Below are 17,861 nucleotides of genomic sequence, written 5' to 3' on the forward strand. Positions count from 1 at the left end.
TGGAGAATAACATGCACTGCCTCTACTTTGGCCCGCACAGTCAGGGAGGGAGTTTTCAGAGGGCAGCCTCTCAGCATGATAAAGTCTGAGTCTGCTGACTTAAGAATTGTGGGAGTTCAGAATAAGGTACCCAGCCATGTTGAAGTCGAAATCAAACCCTCTTTTGAAATTAGACTGGGTACAATCCCTGGATCATACTGTATAAATAACTAATTGCCTAACACGTTAGATGTGTCAAACTGCCTCCTCTAATTTGTAACTGTTCTTATGATTTATGGAACAAACAAAAAGCAATACCACATTTAGCAAAAGGTGAAGAAGAATCTGAAAACGTTTTAACTGGCGTGTAAACAGTCCCCTTATATATGAAAAATACATTTATACATTGGGAAACCAAAGACCTCTAAGGTTTGTAGACAACAAAAATTAATAAAAGTTCCATCACAAGTAAAAATCCTGGGGATTGAAAAAGAATTCTAGCAGCCTGATTGGACAGCTCAAGCCATTACAACGGGAAATAAGAATGAAGATCATCTAAAACAGACAAGATATAAAATACGGTATTCTTTTCTTCCCCAACAACAGATCAGCAAGAATCTGCCTGTGCTCCACACTAACTCACAAGCCAAGCAGTGATAAACATTGCATGGCCTGGCACAGGACAATTCTTTATTTCAAAGGAAAGCAACAAAAGAGCTATTAATGGATTTAATTAGACTAAGACTTCAAGACTAGAGTGCTCCCTGAGGAATCACTGTGAGCCTGATTAATCACCTCAACTTATGGAAAAGAAACAACAAACTTTAACCGGCCAACTCAACTAAGAATTCAAAGCCTTGGTCTCAGTTCAAAGCACAGTGTGCAAGGTCTATTATGACTATTATTTCCATATAGACCAGCATTGGATCGCAGTGCACAAATGGGATGAACTTTCAATGATCGGTGAAGCATGAACCAGAGGACACAAGTAAAAAACTATGGGGAAGTACATTTACAACTGAAAACATTAGGCACTTCCTTACACAGTCTGTGCGAGTACAGATCAAGCTGCCCAGCTGTGGCGTTGAAGGCGATTTCCTGGCCTCTTTCAAAAAACACCTGGATAACATCCTTCGAACAATTAGCTACTCATAATCAAACCAGATGGCCTTTATCACTTTCTTATGAATATGTGTACAGCAGAATGAAGAAATTATATTCAAATATTTCCCAAACATCTCCAAATTCCAACCTGTGCTTTCAAGCAACCAATTTATATTTCATCCTAAAACAAGTTCTAAGACAGTAGATATTCACTTATTTGTTATTTTAATTTGAAATCATAACCATTGTGCAAATGGCAATTGTTTTAAGGTTCAGCTTGCCAGCAGTGACTTCTGTACCCATTCGGGATAGGACATATGAAGAGCCCCCTACAGACTCTTGATAAGAGGCAAGCTCCACACTGCCCCACAGGAGAGTCAGTTCTGATTGGTGGAGCAGAGCATCTCTCACTGACATCACTGGAACACTGTAGTGCTCGCATAGAGAAGCTGCTGTTAAACATGGCAGAGGGAGCCCTGACTAAGCCTAGTCCTACCCCAGACATACACACTGATAAAAAAGGCATCTCAGTGCCCATCCTATGCTCCCAGCAAGCACCTCTACTTGGTTGAACCACATGAGATCCCAAAACCTTTTGTTTTAATGAAGAATCTGAACCAGGAAAATTAAAGGAAATGCTGAAAGAATTTTGTTTGATGAGTCAGTCTGATCACCTGAACACCAGGATAAAAGAAAGTTCTACTAAATACGCTGAAAGGCATTACAAAGGTGAGTTTATAATGTCTCTCTGTATAATTTCTGTTGACTAAAGGTATAGTAAAAACATTGAGAAGAGGTCTAAAGCCCTTTTGCAAGGCCCCAGTCACAATTAACAAAAAAGGAATCCAGTGTATGGAATATAAAAGACAAGTCTCATCTCAAAAAGTATTATTAATCCCCCAAGACTGGCAAAACTAGGCTGCTTGCTGTGGAAAGAACACAGCTCACTGAAAGCTGGATCGGCTTCTGGAGGTGTTTAACGCTTGAATTAATACAGCCCTCTGTAGATAAGAAATACTAAAAGTGCCTTTGGTTCCCAGCAAGAGGACTGTGTAAGAGGAAATTAAATTTAGCAGGATGGAACTTTACCAATACATTAGATGGAAAGTGGCTTCCATATGGAACAAGCATCTCAAAATACAGCCTCTGTACAGATGTGTGAGATTACAACATTCGCCTTGTTCCTGCAGTCTGGATCTGTTGTGCTTCCGAAATCAAACCCCTGGAACTGAAAATCCTGGAAGACTACCAAAATCACTGACTGTCTAATTATATTAATGACTTTTAAGATGCCACACATGCAGTTAATTTGAAATGGGAAGAGGAAAGGCGCACAGATGGAAATGGAAAACTGCGTTAAGTTTTAAGTTTGAGAATCTTGGTCATCTTCTTGCAGCTGATCAGCTCAAACCAAAATATTTTACTCTACTCCCCAATTAGGAGGAGGGATCTGGCCAAAATATTATATTCCAAAAAGACAGTGAACTCAACCAACATCTCATTGAAATATGGGAACAGTTTTTGTTGCGAGATGTCTGCAAAAAAAAAAACACTTTTTGGAGCCATTTTCTGCAGTTAACGAAAACTTTGTGCGCAAAGCTCAATGAGGCATTCATTAATTAATTTCTAATTAAAATTTGGAAATTCTTCTAGCCATCCTTTGACTTCTGGTGTTCTCAACTCAGACCACCTGCAAACCAAACGTTGTTGTTCATACTGGTCTCCAAACGAGCTGAACCATGCTGGGAGTCCAAAAAAGCTCCAGTGCGATCAGGCCTCAAGCAACATCATAAAAGTTAAAAATGTGAGGAGCTCAACCGGGCCTCACTTTTTAAGCTCATAATCTACAGCTCATCTAACTCTGCATTGATAGAACATATGTATACAGTACATGTTCCACCCAGTCATTGCCTTTTGCAAGCCTCTGTTGCTTCTCAGATTGGACCTTTTAGACATTTGCAAATGCTTTTCAGAACATAAGGAGCAAATTTCTATCTGGGCTATCAAAAGCTCTGAACAGGACCCTGATAGCGGCTGCCCACGGAGATCCGCCAGGGACGGGCGAGTTTAAAAACCCTGCGATCTGGTTCCCAGCCCTGCTCCCCTGGGCCCTGCTCCGTCTGTGATACTGCGAGCCGCTGGGGGGACAAACCCCAGTGCGGAACAAGCACGTGTGTGTGTGTGTGTGTGTGTGTGTGTGTGTGTGTGTGTGTGTGTGTGTGTGTGTGTGTGTGTGTGTGTGCGCGCGCACACAGGAGGGTTCCAGAAAGCCCCGGAGGCCACTATCCTCTTTACGAAAACTAACCTGCGTGGTGCTGGAACCTACCGCACGTCCTCTAGAGAGACTACACAGCTCCCCCAAGCCCCTCTTCAGCACAAGTCCAAAAGCCTTCGCAAGCTGATGGCTTTGGATAACATTTCGCTAGACCCTCAGCAGAAACCTAGAATGAACTGATATTTTGAAATAAAAACTGCAATAAGAAAAAAAACAATGCTGCCAGTGCCCTAATTTTGTTTGACTTGTATTTGGGATAGGTTTACAATAAAACCTAACAAGAGCCAGAACCCCCCTTTACTCCCTTGCCAACATTAGAGGGAAAAACCCAGGACAAACCTTACATTCTGTTAATTTCTACATTTCATACCCTGTCAGAATGTGAATTAACCTGAATGCTTGGTGGATTTCCAAGTCTAGGCCTATCAAAGGCTCAACCCTTGTTTTAATGCAATCTCAAAACTGCCCTGAATTTCAATACAGAATTGACTTGTAATGCAAGAAAGCAAGTGACCTTAATGAAGCAAACGTACTCTTGATGATGTTTAGGCGACATGAGTTGCATTCAGTTTTGGAGCCCAATTAACTTAAAGGTTGACATAGTATTTGGATCTGGACCAGTCATAGGACGGAGCTAGGGTTAGCGTTATAGCTACTTTAACCTTAAAAGCCCAGCTTTGTAATGTTTGCATTTGAACTGGGACTTCTTACGTGGCTATGTGGGATCTTATTCTTAACTTGACGTTTTATGAGGGCTTAAATGTGCAGGATGACTTCCAAAGCTTTTGGCTGCACTTTTAAGAACCCCTTCCATTAAATCCAGCTAAGATTCCAAAACTAGCTTTAAGAGAAAAAGAAAATCCACTTTCACTTATCTTTCCCACATCTGATGGCAGATAGGTGTGTATCTTCGATTTTCAACAATTAAATTCCAGTAACACCACCTGAAGATCACCCTGTCCATGTTTTTATTTTACGTGATTCCCACAATGACATTTAGAGATACTGCATTCAAATGATATCTGAAGTTAGATATTTTTCTTATAACTGTGTTTGACCACATCCATGCTTGGTAGTCTATCACATTAAATTATCTTTATTGTTAAGGCTGCTCATTTTAAAACGGTGAGCGCCACAAGAGCACTTTCTCTGTTCCGCAGTCTTACCTAATCTAGCCCACCCTCAATTACACCCTCCAAATCCTCAGTCCAACAGCTACACTTCAGAGACCCAAGAGTCTCACAGCTGCTAGACAAAAACCAAAGAGAAGAAAACCTGGACTTAAAACCAGACTCAATAGTAATTTCCCATGACGATCTATACATCTTAGCGGTAATCTCTGGAAAGGTTAAGGATATACAGTCATTTAAAAAAAAAAACCTGTTAACAGCTTTGCAAACACTGACCTTACAAAGTCAGGACATTAGCAGGCACAATTTCTGCAGGAACCAAAACCTTAGTTGCTGAGAATGTTGAGAATAAGCCCCCAACAGCCATGCCTTGGAAGAGAAGGAGGAAAGGAGGAAAGAGAATCCAAACTGTACACTACTGTATTTCGGCAGGGATTCTTAATTTCAAAACAGTATTCATCAAAGTTTATGTCATCAGTTCAAGACAGGGAAAGGTGTAGAAAAAAAAGCTTTATGTGAAATCTAAAATCATCTGGCCCTTTTCTTGTATGGCTGATTAAGAAACTCTGCTTTTATCAAGGTGCGTATTGTTGACACATATTGTAGTAAGATAAGCAGCCGTATCCCTGGCTGGATCGCACTGCTGTCTCTTTGTCTACCAGGAGTTTGCTACACTATAACTCGAGGGTCCTTCTGTCACCCTAGAAACTCACCTCTGCACAATGGGGTTTGTCCAGTAGCAGAGCAGCTGTGGGAGTTATTAAGGGGGGCTGGCTGTCCTCCTGCCATTTACACCTCCACTTTCTCGCACAGTCAGGTCTTTCTCAAGTGGACAATACCAGGTTTGTGCTCACATGCAATTCAATGGGTGCTGTTGTGCAGATCCCCCAGCTCGCTGCCCTTCACATCATCAAGGCTACATTTACACAGGAAACCTGCTAAACAGACCCAGCCCCGCCGCACTGAATTGATCTGTGTGTTTGATTTTTTTTTCCATGAATCACTGACAAGGAACACAGTTCACTTTAAAAAAAAACACTGTTCTTTTTATGTGTGTGTGTGTGTTGGGGGGGGGGGGGTCAATAAAGCTATAAAAATAAGTGAGATTTTAGGTTGCATAGGTTTAAGCCACTGCTCTGTCTTAAAGTAACTTTAAAAAGGCACTACTGGGACAAACTGATGGAAAAATAATCACAGTCTGCACCAACTGCCCCACCAGAGCATAATCCCAGAGCTCACTTGAATTTGAGTCACAATACCACTATGGCTTCAGAAATGTTTAGCATAAATTCATTCTTTCCGTATTACAAATCACTTTGATGAACTATCTAATCTGCAACTGCTTCTTGGTGAAATGTACAATAAAATCTGAGTAAATGCAATCTTGCACGGAGACCTTTTTGCCAGGTACTTTAAAATTTAGGTTCATGTAGTATGAGCAACCAAAGGATTTTAATAAGATGGCAACTCTCAGCCTAAGGTAATGTTAGTAGGATTGCTTGACAAAAAAACAGGGTTCAATAGCTGAAAATGCCCAATGAATTGAGACCACCTAGCATTTTTAAAGTCATAACTGCAGAGATTTCAAAATATTTGAACCTTAAAAATATTAAAAACTCTAAGAATGGGGGGTTTTCAAATTGCAGACATTATACATAGAGGACTGACTATCATTTAAAGACTTGTACAATGGTAAGAGGTGCTCGAGAATATAACTCAATACAGCAGAAATGCAAGTGGCAATGGTGCACAGAGAAAAAGGTGTGTGATTTTGTTAAAAGAAATTAGTCCAATTGCCCAATAAAAAGGCCTGGACTGGCCTATCAATACTGCAATTGTCACTTCTGTGGTTTCCAGGAAAAACACCTATTGGATCTCAGAACAGAAATAACTAATTCATTATTTCTATTAATTTCTATAGCCATACTTTCACTTAGTAGACATACTTGATTTGTAATAAATGTTTTTTTAAATGTGTAGGTACTATTGTTATTACTAAAGAAGCTGAAATGTATTATCTAAACTAAAATTTTGTCAAATAAGACTAACTGAATACATACTGATTCTCCAAACCGAGAATAAAAAATCCTTTTCTTCCAGCTCTTTTCTTTTAACATCAGCCTTTTTGGGATGGAGCCCTTTTCAATAAATTCTTAATAAATACTGCCAATTTAAACACGACACACAAGAATATTAAATATTCATTAATATTAATACATTAAGAAAAAATAGCTAATGCAGCACTGAAGTCTTGGTAGATGCGCTGTACTGAATTTTCACATTGCTGGATAAAAGGTAGGACCTCTCAGTTGAACTCATATCTCATATGTTTAAAATACTACAGTAACAGTGGGTAATTCAGACCACTGAATTATCAACCAATCCACATTTCTGATTTAATAAAAACAACTCATGCCCTGGGATTTGCCTTAGCAGAATCTAGCAAACATTATTAATATTATACATCCGATGCTTTTATTCAGTAAGGACTCAAAAGTCCTAACCACAGATCCACACTGATAGGAGATTGCCCAGATTTTTCAGAAATATTTATGTATTAAAATGTAAACATGTTTTTGTTATCCCATCCAATTTGTAAAAGGCAATTGTGTTTAACATGTCTCATGGCATGGCTACATCCAGAACCCTACAATCAGACACTAGAGGGAGAGCAGCAGACTGTCTTCCAGCCCCTCGACTTTTAACATGCCACAGGCACCGCAGCCCCATGCAGGAGGTGCAGCGCTGATTGGAGGAGAGGCGAGTCCCTCGCTAACAGTACTGCGCGCCTGCAAGAGCCCAGGAGGCCACAGGGGGCGCTGTGCCACCAAGAGCCCAGGGAGGCCTGGCCTACCATCCACCCACTCTCGGGCAGCACTCAGCCTGGTCCACCCTGCATCAACCCTGCAACAGTGCCTGGGGGATCCAGGTCACAGTCAGCTAGTGACACGGCCCAGGCTCGAACCCGCCCTGCCTGGACCGCAGGGCTCAACCCGTGCTGGCCGAGAGATCCGAGAGCCCTCTGGACTCTGTGATCTGGACATAAACCAGCTACTTAGTCAGCAGCTGGCGTGTTGTGTACTTCGCTGTTCCGTCACTCTCTTCAACGGAGTCGGCCAATTCACTTTGTTCAGTTCTGGACTAAAAGGAACGCAATCCAGTCGTTATCTATGAGGTCATCAGAGAACTCGCAATCCCCTCTCGCAAACTGAAGGCAGACAGGATTCCAGATCTTACTTTGGACCTCCTGCCTGGGGCAAGGCACCACTGGACTCCACAAGTCTAACAAGATGAAAGTGCGAACAGGGAAAAAATGGGACTTCAGAGCTGCCCAGTGTACAACAGCGATTCTCTGTTCCTCCCTCTGTGATGTTTATATTTAACCCACTTCACACTCTCAGCAGTGCTACACAGACACAACACACGTCTGAAGAGCACACTGTGTTTTCCAAACGAACCCCACCCCCAGCCGACTACAAGCTGCGGGGCCCAGCCCATCCAAAATAAACACAGGAGCCGGGAGGAAAGTTCTACAGAGAGACAGAAGGGGTCAGCTGGAGAAGAAGCAGGTCTTTCACCACACTGTGCCTGACAAAGCAAACAGGCCGAGGTGAAAAAACGTCTGGCAATAGACCACGCTTTCACATTCGCCCCTGGTTCTTTTGAAACTTGCTCACAATGTAGCATTGACTGCAACGGCCCACGATTAAAATTCCTCCAAACCTCTAACTACAGAGCCTTCTTTACTTCCCTGCTGGCTGTTCAGCCATGGCAGTCTGTCTCTTTCTCACTTTTATTTTGTGCCGTGGAAGTGTGGAAACAGACAGGGTAAATGTCTTGCTCTGTGGGGAGGACCTCTCTGGTTAAACCTGAAGCACTGCTTTGATGTCACCTGCCAAATCAGTGGATTCACTAACTCGTTTATGTGGCGCAAAGTCCTGTGGGTCAGTTCTCAGGGAGGGGTGAGGAAGTCAAGCTAGGCAATCGCTCGAAATGACAAACAAATTAAAAGGGCAATTGTGTGGAGAAGTTCAAAGCATTTGGCAGAAAAAATACTGATAGCAGCTTAGATACTGTACAATCATGGCATTTTATCCACTTATCCATGTTATGCACTAGGATACATTGGACACTCAGGGGCCTGACATGAAATAACTAGATTCCTGTTTATTTTGCCATTGTTATAACTCTGACAGAAAACACTTGTCATCAGGTTTTTCAAGTGGCTCTTACCCAGGTGGCAGGGACTCCATGTTCTGCTCGGGTGCTGCGGAGGCCTGGTCTGGAGTGGGCGTGCCTCCTGTCTCTCCGGTGTCGCCCTGCGGGGCATCGCTGCCCGAGCTGGGGGTCCCGGCACAGGGGGTGGTGCTGGTGGAGAGGGCCGCTGATGGGGGCGGCGTCTGACACGTGGGGCTTCTCCTCCCATCCTCCGTGCCGTTGGCTGCCGCCTCCGCCTTCCCTGTGCACACAAGGCAGGGAGCGAGAGTTAGTGCTGTCAGAGCCGCGATCGGCGGAGGCTCCTGCTGACCCTGCAATTAACCTCCTTCCCTGTCGTAATGCAGCTGCTGAAGGGGACGGCTTTGTGTTCTCCGAGCCGGCAGGAACACATGGTCAGAGCCCTGTTAGAGCCAGGGGCACAGGGGACAAAGCTCTCTCTTTAGCGGTCCTCTGCCAATACGTTAAGGCCTGTATTATAACCTATGTAAATGGAGTGAATGTAAATGTTCCCAGATTGTAATGAATTTACCACAATGCCCAAATCTTTCTCCCCAGTGCGTATGATAAAATCCTGAAGCTAGCCAAATTATAATGAACAAAGCACCCAAAAATAACCTGTTTGTTCAGATTACCCACAGCACTTCCTCTTCCCTGGTATCCCTATCTGCCTTGTGTGTGGCCGTCTGCATGGTGATTAAGACTAAGCTGCAGAGAGGAGACTGGGATACATAGCAAAGACTCGAGAGGACAAGTCAACAGAAGTTAAACTGAAAGAGTACAATGATGCCCTAGTTAGACCACATCTGGAATACTCCATAAAATCTGTGGTCACCAAGTCTTAAAGACGGAGGAGCCTCACAGAAGTTCCACTGCTGAGCTGCTAAGATTTCAGAGCTTAAGGGAACAAGCAATGTGGACAGACAGGAGGTACTTAGACTTTTAATCCTCTGCAATGTATTTTACCTGAAAACTAAAAAGAGGGAAAGAGTGAAAGCACAGACCTGATCGTTGACATCAACTGTATGATGATTCTCTGCAGATTAAGCTCCGCATTTTGAAAACGTTACCTTAAGTTTTGCAGTTTCTTTTTTGTCAATGAGGTTTCTCTTATTTATCGCACATCTTGCGTGTAAAGGAGTTCTATTTTCAGCACACTGAGTGTGCAAAGGCACTCACTATGAATACAGATTTAAATTTAAAATCACATTTTTCTAGACACAACCTACTGTTATTTAATTACTAATTATCTCTGCTTTCTACTACCAATTCAGTACCATATACAGTACATCCAAGATTACCTAGCCACGTGACAGAGCCGGAGACAGTCTGGGATCCTTCAAAACCACACTTCATTGAACCTGTTCTCCCCATTAATATTTGCTTGCGTGCTAACGTTTCTATCTCTGTTCAGGCTCAGGATTTAGACGGCAGGGATCAATGCAGACAATCAAAGAGAAGTGGTTTAGCTCTGAGCTGTGCTGGTAAAGGAGGATCTCTTGCCATAATATCACATTTTACGTTTTGGCTTGGTACACTGCTGCCTGCTGTAGAACCTCAGTGACACACTGCTTTTCTTGGCTGAGGTCCTTTTTTGTTCTGTAAACTTGTGTAGGAGCAATGCATTTTGCTGCTTTACCTAGAAATTAAAGCTACGGGATCGCAACTAAAAATAAAACGACCAAATATCCACCCAGCAAGAGGAGATTGAGCATGCTGTTCCCAAAACTGGGACAAAGAATGCATTGTTTTTACGTTTTGTAGTTCAAACACGAGGCCCAGTAAATACACATCTGCCCAAGTTAAATCCACAGATGTTTAACAGGCCAAAGGAAAATGACTAAGTCTTCTTAATCTGTACTCCGGCTTTCTTCTCCTAGGGTAATTTGGAGAAATACAAACCCAAGACTGCAGGCAATCAGAGAAAAGCTCCCTCAGAAGCTCATGCAAAGCTGTGAAGGCCTGGTCTGGCCATTTCTTCACACTCGGCACAGAGGGAGTGCTTGGTTATCTTTCTGCATTTCATTTATGTATCAAACAAATTGAATCCTGCTAAATTAAAAGAATGAGCTTTGCTAAATAAAAATACATTTTACAAAACTATGTTTGTCCAAAGAGTTGTTCTTAACTGAAACCATGCTCCTTGGCTAAAAGTCACAAGTTTAAAGATTAAATTCAAGGATGCCTGTGGAAAACGTCATTACAGGAGAAGGTCTGAAGCAAAAGTCAGACCCCTTTCTCAGATTCGAAGAACTCCAGAATAAAATAATTATTATTTCATTGCTACTGTCCATACCAGCAAACATCTTAGATTTGCCACCAATCTTCACCATAAAAAAAACTTTTTTTTGCTCAGGAAAAAAAATCATCCAGCAAACCTTTTCCTTTTTTCCATCCCAAATAAACACAGTTCTGGGAAAATTAGCTTGAAGATATTTGGCGATATCAATAGCGGAATACAGGCTTAAGAGTTCAGTTCAGAAAGAAGTCCTATTTCAGACACTCAGGTTTCAGAACTGAAAGGTGCCATCATTGTAAAGGAGAGAACTCTTATTGAGCCACGCGTGGATGGTAAGTGCATCTCTCATTTTAATCCACTTGGCAGAACAATTTTTAGTCCTGTACCTCGCTCTGCACAAGTGACATCCAGTTGACTTATACAGATGATGTTAAGACTGGTAGCCGGCTGTTCTCTCGTAATGGCATCAATAAGTGTTTTGAAAAAACGTCTCACAGAGCTGTTTCACACGCACACAGTGTTTTGAGAAACAACACTCCAGTCTTTTTCTTAAAGATGCCCTTGTCTCAGTCAGGAAGCGTCTCCCTCTCTCTCCACCAGCGTGTAAACAGCTGCCTGACTTGCCCACAGGCTGTGTCACGCCAAAACGGACCCACCGCTAAAAACACAGCGGGCCGGGAACACTCCAGTCGTCACCTTCTTGCACTTTATTTGGAGATTGTGTCAGAAGAAAGAGAAAATACGGCACACAATGGGAAGTGAGAAAAACCTGTGTTTGCGCCAGTATTTTCCACTGCGACATTAGCCAAACCCCACAAAGTGAGAAAACAGTCTACTACTGGCATAGGGAGCTTGAGAAACAGGCTCTCAATCGCCAGATTAAACAGGAACCACTTTTTTTTTGCAGATGGACATTGGCATTTTCTATAAGGATTGAAGTGGCTTGTATTTTATTGGAGTGCTTTCAGCATACAAAGACCAAAAAATGTGGAAAAAATTCATCCGGATATCCGTTTAAGGACAGGGACGTCCAAAAAGCCCACTTAGGCACTCCTCCACTCACACTAGCGTCTGTCCGACCTGGCGCACACTTAGATTAAGATGAGTAAGATTTACTACTTCATTCATATTGTCATTTACAAGGTATGTTAGACTTCAACCTTGGCACATATAGTGGCTCCCAATGGATATTTGTATGTGGCCTGTAAAAACAAATAAGTTTCAGAGACACTTTAACAAGGACCTCTGCAATAAAATGGAAAATTATGAAACTTCAATAGCACATAAAGAACAAAATTGATAAACGGAAAATTCTTACAGTCCAGCTTTGAAATTCATTTTCACTACAGACACAGAGGCCAAGAATCGGAAAGGTATCTGAAAAAAAACAGTAATATTTGGACTGTAACCCTTTCTGTCTTTCTAGGACCTGTACCTATTTCTGCACAAACCCCTCACTAGAAAATCAAGATGGGTTCAAATTCTACTCTCCTCCTGGGCAGTGGCATTAGAAACTAAGTATATAAGAAAGATAGTAGTTCAGGTGGGTAGCTGCGTCAGCATGCGCAGGCTGAAAAGGAACAAGTAATAGGTTTATTCCATGCTGAAAAAAAGAAGAGAGAAAAAACACATTTCGGCCGTGGAGCCTTCTTCAGGTGTGAAAGATTACAAATTAAATCATTCTTGCTCATTTTGTTTTAAGCAGCATATTCATTTTAGGACCTGGCCTAGAGGTTTCATAAAGGATCACAGGGGATCTGTTTTAAAAACATGGCTGGGCAGCTTGTTCCAGATTGCCACAATTCTTTGTGTAAAGCGCATACTGTTTTCAATGCTAAAAGTACTCCTCTTTTTTTCCTTCTTTCCTTATTTCACTACCAAAGCTGAAGCAGTTCTCTTGGTAAACTCTGTCAACATACATGGCTGATGAGATCTCCATATTGCGTTTTAATTGTTTATGAAGCAATATAAACATTCCTGTCACTAGTTTTGCCCTGCGTTATACCAGGGCATGCAATTACAAGGGTGTCCTATATATACGACCGTCTTGACCGACAAAGTCCCACTCTTTAAAATCCACTGAAAAAGTGGTTTTGTATATTGTCAGACTTTCTTACATCCAGTTCATGTGAGATAAAATCTCAGAGAGGCTGGATCTGATGGCTGTGAGTGCTACGGTACATTTAAAAGTCCTACACTTTCCAGGGTGACAGCATAGTAATTGCAACCAGGAAAGTGCCATTAGTGCCCTTTCCCCTTCCCAGCTGCTAAGGATCACTAATAGAAAACAGAACTCAGTCCTACACAGACCCTGCAGTCCTCCAGTGCTCTCAGTAAACCTCCTTAATCTCTGCCACAGCGGGCCAAAACAAATTCCATAGTGTGCTGAATGCATTTAACCCGAGTATGATGTAAGCTCATCGCCTAACTGTCTTTGCTCAATAAAACAAATAAGAGACAGGGAAAAACATTTTCTTTATGTTGTGCCAAGTAAAAATTGAAGAGCCATCATTAATGTACTTTTTGTCAGATATTAGTACTCTTGAACTTGGTCATTGTACTTTTTATTTATACTAATAGGAGCTTATACACAAGAGGGTCTTTATTTGATTTACAGTAAGTCTGAGATGCTGCTAGCTACTGTAAGCTGGCTGCTCTGGGCAAGGAGGGCTTCAGAATGGCATATCAGGCTGAATCAGAAGAGAAATCACGCAGAGAAGGTCATTTGATTAATTCTGACAAAGGCTGTTTGAAAAAACAAATGCTAATTATCAGAGAAACACGGTACTATTTTAGTTCAGGTGGGGAGCTGCGTCAGCATGCGTAGGCTGCAAAGGAACAAGTAATAGGTTTATTCCATGCTTGAAAAAAAGAAGAAAGAAAATGCAACGTTTCGGCCGTGGAGCCTTCTCACTCACATCTGAAGAAGGCTCCATGGCCAAAACGTTGCATTTTCTTTCTTCTTCTTTTTTTCAGCATGGAATAAACCTATTACTTGTTCCGGTACTATTTTATGTCTTTTGTAGCTATAGTTCAGGCGATTTACTTCAGTTTCTCCCACATTTTAATTTAAGAATGTCCAGTGGGTAGTCCTACCTGTGTATCTGAGACAGGATGCAGGTTTTCACTACACTGACCAGGAACAGGCAGCATTCTGACTTAATGGATGGATGTTCAGACCATTATCTTCATCCATAAAATACTTGCTGTTTTTATAATGTTGTCCTCAAGACACTTCATTACTGCACTAATTCCACCCATCCATTTTCTAACCATTTCTTCAAATTCAGCACTGCTGGAGAGCCAGAGCCAATCTCGGCAAGCAACAGGAGCAAGGCAGGGTACATGAGTTCCTCAAGGGGCACACACAGACACAGACACACTCATACCAGGGTCATTTTTGCCCTGTAGCCAATTAACCATTACTATCTGGACCAGAAGGTACAACCTGTGCTTGTGTGCTCTGAAATGAACACTATTCAAAGCTGAGTTCAGTGACCCTCTTGATCATAATTTCTCTTACTTCAAACTGCAAATAAATAGGGAAACATAAAAGTTGGATCTTGCAGTGCAGCATGCCAAAGTTACCTAAAGTAACCTTTCAGATTGAAAGCCACGGTTTGAACTCCAATGTGACGGCACTAGAAAACAGATCTCACAGCGCCCTGTCACATGTCACATTCCTGGGAGAGGGCATTTCAGGAGCACACACAGCATCCTTCTCAGTGCCCAGTCATACGGTGGTGCTTGCCTGGTGTGCCGAGGCCGGTGTTACTGCTCAGGGCCTTGCCAGTCTGTCTGCGCCGGCTCCTTGCTCCGGGGCTGTGTTCTCCATTCACCGCAGGGTCTCCATTCGCCACTGGCCCTCCTCTCGCCATTCCTGCAGAGTGCCTGTGTGATCTGAACCACAGGAAACAGAGAATCAGACCCACGCCGACAGCACACACAACCAAATCACAGTTTCTAAAACCTACCATACCAAGATGTTTCGTGGAGAGTTTCAAGAATACAAGGGATATTATTCTGGATTCATCAACTAAGGCAATATGCTTTCCAAACCGGTACCAAAAGGAAGACATCATTAATTAATTTCAATAGCAACATACAGAAAGAGCACCACAGATTTCTCAAATCTATGTCACATTCCCATCTCATCATAACTTATTTAAACAAGTCAGTCAGAGAACAGATTTTCATTTATTATGACAAAACAGCCAAGAAGCTCAGCCATGAACACAGTTACGAATAAGAAAAGCACAAAGAAAAGAACAATCAGACAAATGTTAATAACAGGCTGTGGTTATAAGTGCAAGTGTCACACAACTGGAAAAAAAACTCAGATCAGGCCCAGTCATTGGCCACGTTCAAATTTGGTAGCTGAGTTTGGAAGATTCACAAAGAAGCCTGCTCTCTGTCAATGGGCAAGCCCGGAAACCTGGATTTGCCATGTGCAAATCTTCAGCTCACCAGAGGAGTGTGTGTCTCTGAAGTCTGATCTGAACAAAATGTCTCAGCCAAGTTAGGATCTGAGTGAGTCTAAGGACAGTAAGGTTGCTAGTAGTTTACCTCAGTGCTCCACGCAAGCTGACCCAGCTGTATGTGCTAAAACCCATGTACTGCATTAGGTACCAAGTGACACTGTAAAGGAAGAGGGTTGTGTGTGATAACTGTGATAAGGACATGTAGTATCACTGCATGTGGTTTTATGTTTTATGAAAATGACTTAACAAAAAAGAAAAGGTATAGATAAGGTTTCGCAATATTTAGCGACAATGACATCAATCAGAGTACATTAAGACAGTGATTTCGCAGTCCCAGCGCAAGAGGACTAGTGGGAGTCAAGAAAGCCATACCTTTAAAATAGTTATTTTACGTCAGAGTTTTTCCTTTTTTCTTTTTAAAATTGAGGCCCAAAAGGACACTGCATTTAAGACATCTGGGAAGAATCGAAGTCGCAGCCTTCTAAAGCATGCTAAGCCCAACAGATGCTCACGCAGTAGGCCGATATCAATTCAACGGGCGCCAAGGTCACCTGAAAAACTATGGCATGCTTTTGTTCGGTGGTGCTCATTTTAATAAGAGACAGCACACAATGTTTTATCAACAAATCACAAAAAAATGTTCAAAAGCCTTTAAGCTTTGAGTGCCCCTTAAAGAAAATATTCCAGTCACACAGCAAGGCATTGCAGGATCTGTTAATTACAGAATGGCACTAAGGAGGAAAGCAGCATTTATACACATTTGTTTGTGTGCTGTGAATTTTAATACAAAAGAAATCTGCTTCAGATGTGAACCACCTGCAATTTTTTTTTGCTAGTTCCGACAAGTTTCAAAATCTGAAGAAAAAAAAGTCTTGGACTAACTGTAAAGCATTGTGGTTGAAAATCTCTTTCCCATTCCTAATGCAGAAAACCTGGGATGTCCAAGAACATGTGGTCTTTGCTTTATTATTTACTACAGCCCTTTCCAAAGGAGCACAGCAAACTTTTTCTTGGAGTGGGGGATAATGTTTTCACAACAGCAAACTCAAATTCAACAACCAAAGAACACCACAACTGGGCTGCTTGATACAGACAGAACTCTGTGGTTTTACAACAAAGAACAATACAAATGTCTTTTTGAAGCAGGTCTGGGGAACAGAGGAAATGCTGAGAGAACACACAGCAGTGGCAATGTTGGATTCGTAGCAACACTCCATGCCAAATCATACACAGAAACCAGAACTGACCTAATATGGTAGAAAACTGCTCTGACAATTTTGCATGGCTTTAGTTTTTTCTGCTTTCAGGTTACCAAATGGGTGACTTGAAAGTGGAGAGGGCAGAGTGTAAGACCCTGTTTTTAAATACACAGTGTGGATATATACAGTAGATCAAAGTCTAGAATTTTAAGCAAAGTGAAGTTAACATTAAACAATGCAATTGGTCTCACATTCAGTTTTGGTCAATAAACCAAATGGTTGATGTTGCTGTCCCGCAGCTAATATAAAATAGAGCACTCCGATTAATCCCTGATCTGTAAGGAATGTCACAATCAGATTAATTTTAATAAAAGTTATTCTTAACAGCTTAAACAGGACACGGTTCACATTTTACATATATTCTGTAATATTGGCTCAATCAAATGCTATTTTTTTCATTTTGAATTAACTTAACTGAATGAATAAACCTGCTTCAGTGGATGAAATTAAATTGTTCTCCGTGTTCAGAAAGTGCTGATTTAAGGTTGGTCCATATACACTGCTGGAGTGTTTCTCCAGGACCAGGGCTGGGCACAACTGCTCTCATGCTAATGCAACCAAAACATTTCTTTTGGTCACTAGGAAACAACCTAAGCAGATTGGCTACATTCTGCTTACTTATGTTTAATACTAAAGAAACCTGTAGGTTCCACGTCTGTTTCGGTTTTGACAACCACAGATATAAACACCCATTATGACCAAATGTAACATTGTGTGAAAAATGATTTGGCAAATGAAACCTGTCTGAATTATATTAGAGGAGACGTCTGTTTTTCCTCATCATGAGAAGATGGGAAACAGCTGCTTTCAGGAGTCCACTGGTGAAAATGACTCCTGGTGTGGTGGAAGAAAGAACTGACCCAAGAGCAGCACCACAGTGCGGTTGAAACCAGAGCTTCTTCGGTAGGAAAGCTTCAGACCTGTTTCCGTCAATAATCGTCACCTCTGCTAAGGCAGGGCATAACTCCAATGCCTGGATCAGCCATGAGCTAGCTGGAGTAAACACCACATCCTTAATTGTTACAGATAGCACCTTGGCTGAAAGAGAAATCTCACAGAGAGCATGGATGTCACTGTTATTTCTCATAAGGAAAGATCCAATAAAAATCGGGGATCAATTCACAGTGAATGAAAGACAGGGCCCAGGGTCCAGCTGTAACCAGTTTAGTGGCCGTGGAC

The 17,861-nt window shown here is 41.9% G+C and overlaps 1 protein-coding gene across 2 annotated transcripts in view; it reads right to left on the bottom strand.

Moving 5' to 3' along the window:
• wwp2 (WW domain containing E3 ubiquitin protein ligase 2) overlaps positions 1-17,861 on the bottom strand; it is a 118,341-nt gene that overhangs the window by 70,623 nt on the left and 29,857 nt on the right. For both annotated transcript variants that reach the window (XM_088613753.1, XM_088613754.1), the window contains 2 exons: positions 14,694-14,842; positions 8,722-8,947 (listed from right to left, as the gene is read on the bottom strand). In XM_088613753.1, the coding sequence (XP_088469879.1) occupies positions 8,722-8,947; positions 14,694-14,842 (375 nt within the window). The remainder of the gene's footprint in view (positions 1-8,721; positions 8,948-14,693; positions 14,843-17,861) is intronic.

The sequence above is a fragment of the Lepisosteus platostomus genome, chromosome 20 (genome assembly GCF_059453375.1).
Source record: "Lepisosteus platostomus isolate fLepPlt1 chromosome 20, fLepPlt1.hap1, whole genome shotgun sequence".
NCBI classification, from domain to species: Eukaryota; Metazoa; Chordata; class Actinopteri; order Semionotiformes; family Lepisosteidae; genus Lepisosteus; species Lepisosteus platostomus.